Source organism: Hyla sarda, chromosome 1 (genome assembly GCF_029499605.1).
Source record: "Hyla sarda isolate aHylSar1 chromosome 1, aHylSar1.hap1, whole genome shotgun sequence".
In the NCBI taxonomy this organism is placed as follows: Eukaryota; Metazoa; Chordata; class Amphibia; order Anura; family Hylidae; genus Hyla; species Hyla sarda.
In genome coordinates, this window is record NC_079189.1 from 271,796,936 (window position 1) to 271,806,827 (window position 9,892).

General features: G+C 47.2%; 1 protein-coding gene across 6 annotated transcripts in view; it reads left to right on the forward strand.

The window, feature by feature from the left end:
* REXO1 (RNA exonuclease 1 homolog) overlaps window positions 1-9,892 on the forward strand; it is a 388,039-nt gene that overhangs the window by 86,119 nt on the left and 292,028 nt on the right. For 5 of the 6 annotated variants that reach the window (XR_008892505.1, XM_056572376.1, XM_056572388.1 and 2 more), the window contains exon 3: window positions 7,250-7,354. Coding sequence is in view for 5 of the 6 variants with exons in the window: in XM_056572376.1 (XP_056428351.1) it covers window positions 7,250-7,354 (105 nt within the window). In the remaining variant the exon portion in view is untranslated. The remainder of the gene's footprint in view (window positions 1-7,249; window positions 7,355-9,892) is intronic. The other variant, XM_056572367.1, reaches the window with a different exon arrangement.

Consider the following 9,892-nt stretch of genomic DNA (forward strand, 5'->3'; position numbering starts at 1 on the left):
CGGACCGGTTCACCCTTCACCCGGAACGCCCCCGGACACTACAGAAAGGATGGATGGCCCGGACCACCCTGACAGGTAGGGGGAGAGAAGCGGGTGGTGGTGGCGGCGGTGGCCTATGGCACCGCAAAAGCAACTGCAGTGCATTGATTTAAAGCGCCCGCTTTAAATCAATGATCTGCAGCGGTGTCGCGGGGGGATAAATAGCCGATAACTTATACCGGAATATTGGTATAAGTTATCGGCTATCGGCCCTAACCTCCACCGATTATCGGTATCGGCCCTAAAAAAACGATATCGTTCGATCCCTACATTACATGGCTGTCTTGCTCTTTTGAAGTAAAACATCCATATCATAGACAGTCTGCTACCACAAATACTTCTTACCGAATACTAACATATAAACTCTTAAGTTTCACGTGTATTGGAGTTTTAATATTTACTTTATTATTCTTTAACGGCATAAAATCTGCAATGTACCGTATATACTCGTGCTGAAAACTCCACCCTCAGCTTATACTGGTGTGAACAAAAAAAAGTTTCTGGCTTTAGATGTGAGGGGAGGGTCCCGGCCGTCCATCTCCGCCTGTCAATCCCTTCTCAGTGGTCTTCAACCTGCGGTCCTCCAGATGTTTCAAAACTACAACTCCCAGCATGCCCGGACAGCCATCGGCTGTCCGGGCATGCTGGGAGTTGTAGTTTTGAAACATCTGGAGGTCCGCAGGTTGAAGGCCACTGCGGCCTTTGTCATCATCCCCCCCAAAAAAAGGGGAAGAATTTCTCCAAAAAACAGGCACTTCTCCCAATAAAAGGTTTTCTTTATTCCATCAATGTAGATATAAAAGATTAAAAAGCACTTTCAATGCGTTTCTAGCTCGGACCAAGCTCTTTATCAAGATGTGCACGTCTTGATAAAGAGCTTGGTCCAAGCTAGAAATGCATTGAAAGTGCTTTTTAATCTTTTATATCTACCTTGATGGAATAAAGAAAACCTTTTATTGGAAGAAGCACCTGTTTTTTGGAGAAATTCTTTCCCTATTTTTTTGCTACCAAGTTTTATCTATGTCTGCTGACTCCCCTGGAGGATCGGGTGCTCCAAGGATGCTAACCCGTTATCTGATGAGCTGTTATAGATGTAATGCTCTAAGCATAACACATTCCGGTGAGCATAATTTTATTGCCAACATTGCATGAATTTTTAATGGTATTTCACTAGGATCGCGCTCCTCTTGTCTTTTTTGTCTCTATAGTACTTTATCATCCAGACCACCCCTTCTGTTTTCTACTCACCCCCCCCCCCCCCCTCGATGGGAAGGAAGGGTGAGCTGGTCCGGGCCGTCCATATTCGACCTCCTATGCTGCAGTGACCGTCCGGTGGGGAGTGTTTCCCTCCGGGCCGGCCCCAGACTAGTGACGTTGCCTTGACGAGGACATGCAGGGATGTTCGTGCACAGCAGACATCCATGACGTCCCTGCGCGGTGGCGTCAAGGCAGCGTCACTAGACCGGGGCCGGCCCAGAGCGGAGAAGAGGGTCAAAAGGAGAAGAAAGTGAAGAGGGTCAAAAGGGACAAACACCCAGGATATCAGTGATGAGGTGTTGTACCATTCTCAAATAGTCCGTTATAAGAGAACAGGACCAGAAGATATGGAATACCGTTCCCAGCCCCACCCCACAGTGAGGGGGGATAGTACAATTAAGTCTATGGAGCAGGTCCGGAGTGTGATACAATCCCATAATCACTTTATATTTGGTTTCTTTATAAGCAGTGCCGATAGAGGCCTTAGATGCACGTTCCCAAATAATACGCCATTGAGGAAGGGATATGGCCGTACCCAATACCTCTTCCCAGCGACCCCTATAGCGGTGGAATGAAGGGGAGAATGGATGAAGAATAGATGTCAGAGAGAAGACCCTTCGCCTGAGGCCCACCACGGCATAGCCGTTCAAAGCTCGTAGGCTGAGAGACTACAGTAGAACCAAGCGTAGAAGACATAAAATGCCTAATTTGTAGGTAGTGGAAACACTCAGACGAAGGGAGATCCCAACGAGAGACCAGTTGTTTAAAAGGCTATAGAGAACGTGAGACGGTCAACTACATCAGCCCAGCAAAATAAGCCCCGAGAACCCCATTCCCGCACCATACCAGAAGAAAGACCCGCAGGGAAGTCAGGATTATAAAGGAACCGTAAAGGTGAGGGGGTAGGAAACAGGTTGAATTTCCTAGAACAATAACCCCAGACATACTTAGAAAAAGACATAGGACCCAGAAGAGGGGAAAGAGAAATAGCAGATGGAAGAGCGCTCCACAGAAGAGTATTAGGGTGATGAGGGGCCAGCCACATTTTCTCCAGCTCCATCAAGCGGCTATATGCATGATACGTGGACCAAGCCGCAAGATGTCACAGATGAGCTGCCCTGTAATATTTTGTCATGTCTGGAACCGCCAGGCCCCCCATGGATCTACTAGCCGTCATAACAGACATTGGGAGACGATGAAGCTTCCCATCCCAAATAAAACGGAAAATGGCCGACTGAAGAGACGGCGGAGAGAGGCACCCGAATCGGCAATATTTCGAAAAATTTACTCATTTCGGGAGAATTGTCATTTTAACCGCTGCAATACAGCCAAAAAAGGAGATATATTGCGACCTCCACTAATCTAAGAGCACCCGGAGTTCTCGAAAAAGGGGGAGGAAATTAGTGAAGGGAGGGGTAGCGAGAGGTAATATGAATCCTCAGATATTTGATAGCAGAGGAGGACCATTTAAAAGAATAGTTAGAGCGTAAGAGGGAAGACAAGGATGCAGGAAGGTTCAGGGGGAAGAGCCTCCATCTTGGAAAGATTCACTTTATTGCCAGAGATCACACCATAGCCGTGGAGAGCTTGGTAAAGATTAGGAAGCAAAAGTAAAGGGCGAGAGAGCGTGAGGACGACATCATCGGCAAACAGACAGATCTTAAATTCCCTATCATGGAGGGAAATGCCAGTGATGTCTGGATCCCTCTTGATCATAGCTGCCAGGGGTTCTATGCATAAAGCAAAAACTAGGGGGAAAGCGGACAACCCTGACGAGTGCCATTAAACAGAGGAAAAGTCGAAGAGGGAGAGTGAGAAACTTTGAGCGAAGCAGTAGGGGAAGAGTAGAGACACCGCAATGCAGTTAAGAAATTACCCCTGGTACCAAATTTCTGGAGGGTAGCGAAAAGAAACTGCCACCCCAGCCTATGAAAAGCCTTTTTGGCATCCAGACTAAGCATTAAAGCTTGTTCTGACCTTCGATTGATTTCAATCTACCAGATCCACTACTCTCCTAGTATTATCCCCACCCTGGCAGCAGGGGATAAACCCTATTTGGCCTTTATGTATGAGGGAAGGGAGAAAGGAGCTAAGCTGAGACGCCAAAATCTTCGAGAATCGTTTCAGGTCCGAGTTGATAAGGGCAATGGGCTGGAGCAATCATGAGGATCTTTACCAGGCTTAGGTATCAGGGTAATTAAATAGTGAAGAAAGGATTGCGGGATCCCTTCACCCCCGCATGAAAGAATTGAAAAGAGGATCAAGTTTAGACACTAGTATGGAGGAGAAGGTTTCATAGCAATCAGTCAAGCAGTTCCGGATAATGATTTAAGTGGAGTATGATTTAAGGCACCAATGACGGCTCCAGACAGAGGAAGAAGGTGAAAAAGAAAGGAGAATAGGACAGTGATCAGACCAAGAGATAGGATCCAGAGAAGCTGCAGAAAGCATTTGCACCATAGGGAGGTTACCAAAAAAGTAGTCAATACGTGTATGCAATTTGTGGGGATGGGAATAAAAACTTAAAAAAGCGATCCGTTGGATGGTTGATTCACCATAGATCATATAGGGAGGAGGCCCGTATAATCTGTTGTAAAATGGAAGCCAGGCGCAGTTTGGCGGGAGAGGGAGGAGCAGAAGAGCGAGACAGGCGATCAAGAGAAGGGGAGAAAATAAGATTAAAGTCCCCTCCCAACAGCCAAGCAGACGAAGGGTATTTATGGAGCCTAGCGAGGACCCTACCCAAAAACGGGATTTCAGAAGCATTGGGGGCATAGATGTTACAAAGCAGAAGCGGGATACCCCCCCCCAGAGTACTCTCCTCCACCACATAACGTCCCTGAGGGTCCAGAAAGAAAGAGGAGACTTGAAGCGGACAGGATCGAGAAATGCAAACAGCCACTCCCGCCACCTTCCTACCAGAGACAGCCGAATACACCTGTGCGTAAAGATGAGAGAAATTGAAAGGATCCGTAATGGTTAAAATGTGTCTCCTGCAGAATAACATAATCAGTCTGCAGTGATACGAACTCCCTGTGCAACAATCGCCTCTTAGAAGGGGAGTTAAGGCCTTATAACGTTCAAGGAGCTAAACAAAAACCATACTCACAGAAAGAAGTCTTCATAGTGCGATAGATCGGGAGCAAGGAGGCAGAGGATCCAGTACAGTGTAGGGAAAAGACAGGGAATTGGGACCTAAGGAAGAAGACAGTCAAGAAAGAGAGAGAACAAGGGGGCAACAGAAGGATGGACAGACAAAAACCAAACCGACAAATTAACAAGTCAAAACAAGAACGAATAATCAGTAGAACCATTGGCATAATAGCCAATGCGGAGGCCAAGACCATCAAGGTGGACAATAAGCCAAAGCATGGGCAGTCCATTGCTATAGCCTCGAGGGGGAAAAGGGGAGGGCCCCACCCAAGAGCAACCACCAAACCAGCATACACTCCACCCCGAGGCCACAGGAGAAGAATGAAGCATAAAAAAACTAAACTTTGGGTGACCTAATAATGCATCAACTTGAGAACAAAAAAAAATGTCAACCACATTACAATACAGCATTAAACTAAAACTAGTAAACAGGTAAAGGGAGACCAAAACCAGCTAATGTCCCTACCAGGAACCATGACATGAGGAAGGGATGGGCGTCAAGCCCCTGCACAAAACTCACGGGGGAGCCCTAGGGGGACCCCCAGTGTCACGAAGCAGAGATCTCTTTTTGGAGGCCTGGACCTACGGGGTGGTAGAGGGGCGGAGGTGATGTCAGTTCCCAATTCACTAACTGAGGCAGATCCAAGGCAGAGCAGAAGGGCGCCAAGTCCGAAAAGCAGCGCAAGACAGCAGAGTGTCCATCTCTATGGACAGACAAGGCAAACGGGAAGCCCCACCGATACGGCACCTGATTTAGAGCGAAGAACCACCAGTAGTTGTTGAAGCATCCATAGTTTCCACAGTCAGCCAGGACAGATCTTGATACAGCTAAATGGGAGCCCCGTCAAAGTAAAAGTTCCTCAGAGATCTAGCTTTAGCCATAATTGCCTCCTTAACCTGGAAATCATGGACACAACAGATAACCTCCCTGGGAGCGCCCGTGGTAGATTTAGGGTGCAGGGCCCTATGAGCTCTGTCCAGTTTGATCTTGTGGGTAGAGGGTTTGCCCAGAATGCGATTGAAAATGGCTTCCAGGGTGAGGTCCTACTCACGTGTCTCCTCCGGGAGCCCCCTGTACACTGATGTTGTTGCGTCTACCTCTGTTGTCCAAATCCTCCACATGGGCTTGCAGGTAGCTGAGAAAATCAGTTTGTGAAGCATAAGTAGAGTGAAGCTGAGCAATATAAGCCCTGGTGGTATCATGGCCCTCCTCCAGCCCCTCAACCCGGTCAGAAACATGTTGTAAGTCCTGGTGGAGGGACGAAATTTCCGCCCTGCAAGTGTCCTTAACTTCAGCAATAAGGGAGCGAAAGTCCTCTTTAGTGGAAATTTGGGAGAGATGCTGGCTAAGGTCAGGCAGAGGAGGGTGCAGGCAGGCCAGAGCAGGCGAGGTTGGAATCAGACATTGCATCCCAGGATGCAGGAGGAGAAGCTTGCTGAGGAGGCACCAGGGGCCGTCTGTAAGAGCTGGCAGCCATTTTATGTAGTGGCGCACACTCTGTGGTTTGGGAGAAGCGGGAGGGATGCAGCAGGTAGGGGAGGGACCAGGGGTGAATGTGGGCAGAGGATCCGTAGAGACAGATTCCCTTTCAGGGGGGACACTGCTGAGGAAGAGTCACCCTTGTCCCCGGGCTGATGTGGCAAATGAGTGGGCAGTTGGGAGATGAAGGTCCCTTGCAGACCCCAGGGAGCTAGGAGTGGGGGACGGCAGAGCACCGGCTATTGCTGCCCAAGATGGCCCCTGTTCATGCAGGCAGAGGGAGAAGTGCGGGCTTCTTACTTGGAAGGGCACAAGTCAGAAGCCAGGGGATCAGGGTACCTTGCCAACAGGCCAGAAGAATCACTCATCGCCTGGCCCGGGTGTTGTGCAGAGTCTGGAGTGGCTGCAGGGGCCAGGAGAGCCGGGAACTCAGTAGCAGCTGCGTGCGCCGGCAACCCCTCAACCACACCCAGCCAAGGGAGAACCGCTGCAGGAGGAGGCTGATCCCGGGATGGCTGCCGCAAGTGATCCGCAGCAGGCAACAGTGAGGGAGGAGGTGAGGTGGGAGCTTCTGCGGCATGCAGCAAAGGGAGGTCCCTGGGATCGGGAGCGCAGGCTGTATGCAGGGCCAGGTCACCTGTAGTTAGAGGCAAAAGAATGGCCATAGGAGCAGGAGCAGAGCTAGTGTGCGCCCATTCCAGTCAGCGCCATGCCATGCCCCCCGTTGTCATCTTTAATGTAAATTGGTATCTTAGTCCTGAAGTGAACCATGGTTCCATTACATCTTGAGCTACAATACAACAATACATTTTCCTGGTTTACTGTATTTTTTTTTGATGGGTTTAATCATGATCATAATATGGGGCTTTACATCTGATAAAGTTGGATATAATTAACTGATTGCGGAGGTCTGAGCCCCTTCCCCTTTGATCTTGAGAATGAGTACCCAAGTCTCTTGTTAGAATGGAATGGTTGGTTGCATATGCACGCTGCTGCATCATTCATTAATCAAGGGAAGTGTGCATGCTCGAATAGGAGATTTAAATCCTTGTTTCCAAATGCAGGGGGTCCCTGGAGTTAGACACCCCCACAAGTATTTATCAGATGGCACATCCCCTTTTTAGAACTGGTTGCATTTTAGAAAATACTTTTACTGTGTTGTATGTGGAAAAATGAAAATATTTTTGAAAAATAAAAATGTTTAGTTAAATTTATATATAATATGTAATGCTTTTTAGCATGTTTGAAATAATGTTATTAAATTACCTACAACAGTCTTTTATATAAATTTTTTCATATAATTTTTTTTTTTTTTTTTAGATGAGTGAGAGAGAAAATAAATCACAAGAAAGTAATACCTTAATTCCCGGTCAAAAGAGGAGGATTTCTCATGTAGCTAGCGCAAATAATGTAAGTTCTTTTAAGGTATGATATGACTAACCTGTATTATGCATCTTGTAGTTTAAGATTTTATTTTATTAAAGTTTGCATAAAGAAATATGTACAATAGAGTAAACCAATGAAATTATAAAACACATTCACATGTATTAAATATTGAGACAAACAAGCCACAATAGGATCACAGGATCCTTAACAACAATAGAAAAAGATAAACAGTAATATATGCTCCATGGGACATGACAAGTGGGAGACCCAGGATTAAATATCTTTTGGACCAAGGAAGCAATAAAGCTTCAAAGTGCTTCCTCGTGTAAGTAAGGGTGGCATTTACCTTCCTACTAGCGGAGTACCCAGCGTTGCACGTTTTTCCTTCCTTCCTTTTGACTTCATATCCCGTCCCCATATATTGTTGTCATATCCCAACCTCCTCCTATCCCGACCCGTAATATGTGTACCAGGTATTGAAATATCTCCAGCCGTACAGAAGTTATGTGGAAACATACGCTTCCCGTTGATTTGCATGGGACTTTAAACAAAAACCCTGACCCTCACAAATGGGGGTAGTAAAATAAACTATCCTATATTTTAAGTGGACATATAAATAATATGTTACCAAGTATTATTGAAATATCTTCTGCCGTTTGGAAGTTATGCAGTAACCTATATTTCCCATAGACTTGTATGGGACTTTAAACAAAAACCCCGCCCCTGGCAAATTGGGATGAGTAAGGGGTAAATGACCTATCCTATGCTTGTTGTTGACATACAAGTAACGTGTGCCAAGTTTCATGTTAAAGGGGTACTCCCGTGGAAAACTTTTTTTTTTTTTTATCAGCTGGGGCCAGAAAGTTAAACAGATTTGTAAATTACTTCTATTAAATAATCTTAATCCTTCCAATACATTTTATGGGCTGTGGAAATGCTTTTCTTTTTGGATTTCTCTGATGTCATGACCACAGTGCTCTCTGCTGACCTCCTGTCCATTTTAGGAACTGTCTGCAGGGCCGCCATAAGGGTGGATACAGCCAGTACTCCAGTAAGGGACCAGAGTTCCCAGGAGGGCACGGGCCCCTGCTGTCCCCCCTGCAGCGAGCGCAGCACAGAAAGGCTGGACTGATGGTGGGACCTCCAGCCTGAGACGGGGGGCCCGCCGCTGCGGCACCACTTTCTTTAAAAATTTTCAGCCTGCAGCCCTTTAATATCAGTGCAGGGGCCCGGGCTGCGGCTGCACTGACTCTCTGGGACGAGAGCAGAGAGATGCTCCTCCTCCCCTTCCTCCCACACTCCTCTGCGTGCAGGCTGCAGCCCTATTGGAGCAGGGGCATGCTTTGCTTCCTGCTCCACTGAGGATTCCGACAACCGCCCACGCTGAGGCCACCCATCAATAAGGTAACTTTCTAGGGGGAAGAGGGAAGGGGACAAATTACTGTTTAGGGGTCAGTGGGTGATTTCTCAATGTTATCTGAAAAGGGTGCCCCCAGCTGTTGCAAAACTACAACTCCCAGCATGCTTTTGGCTGTCCAGGCATACTGGGAGCTGTAATTTTGCAACAGCTGGTGGAACCCTGGTTGAGAAACACTGATCGAGCTCTTTATCTCGAGCTCTTTATCTCGAGCTCTTTATCTCGAGCTCTTTATCTCGAGCTCTTTATCTCGAGCTCTTTATCTCGAGCTCTTTATCTCGAGCTCTTTATCTCGAGCTCTTTATCTCGAGCTCTTTATCTCGAGCTCTTTATCTCGAGCTCTTTATCTCGAGCTCTTTATCTCGAGCTCTTTATCTCGAGCTCTTTATCTCGAGCTCTTTATCTCGAGCTCTTTATCTCGAGCTCTTTATCTCGAGCTCTTTATCTCGAGCTCTTTATCTCGAGCTCTTTATCTCGAGCTCTTTATCTCGAGCTCTTTATCTCGAGCTCTTTATCTCGATCTCGCTCATAGCTAGCTAGCTCATAGCTAGCTATATCTATCTCATATCTCAGTGATTCCCGACCAATGGGCCTCCAGCTGTTGTAAAACTACAACTCCCAGCATGACTTTGGCTGTCCAGACATGCTGGGAGTTCTAGTTTTGCAACAGCTAGAGATACCACACTGATATATCTGGAGGCATGATCTACCTAGGGACACTATCTACTGGGGGCATTACATACCTAGGTCACTACCTATTGAGGGACCTACCTACTAAGAGAATTATCTACCGGGGGGGGGGGGGGGGGCGGCGGCACTATCTACTGGGCACATTACCTACCTGGGAGCACTACCTACCTTGGGGCACTACTTACTGGGGCATTACCTACTGTCGACCCGTTTGGGTCATTACTTACAACCTACCTTTCGGGCATAACCTACCCACTGGGGGCATAACCTACTATCTACCTACTAGGGCATTACTGACCTAATGGGGAAATATACTTTATAGGGGGAATTCCCTACCTACTTACTGGGGCCACTATCTGATAGGAGTGGGGAAATTACCCACCTACCCACCACCACCCAATCCCTCTACACTTTCCCCCCAACACACATACTTACTCCCTTATACTATACAGGGCAGCAAGGGAGTAATT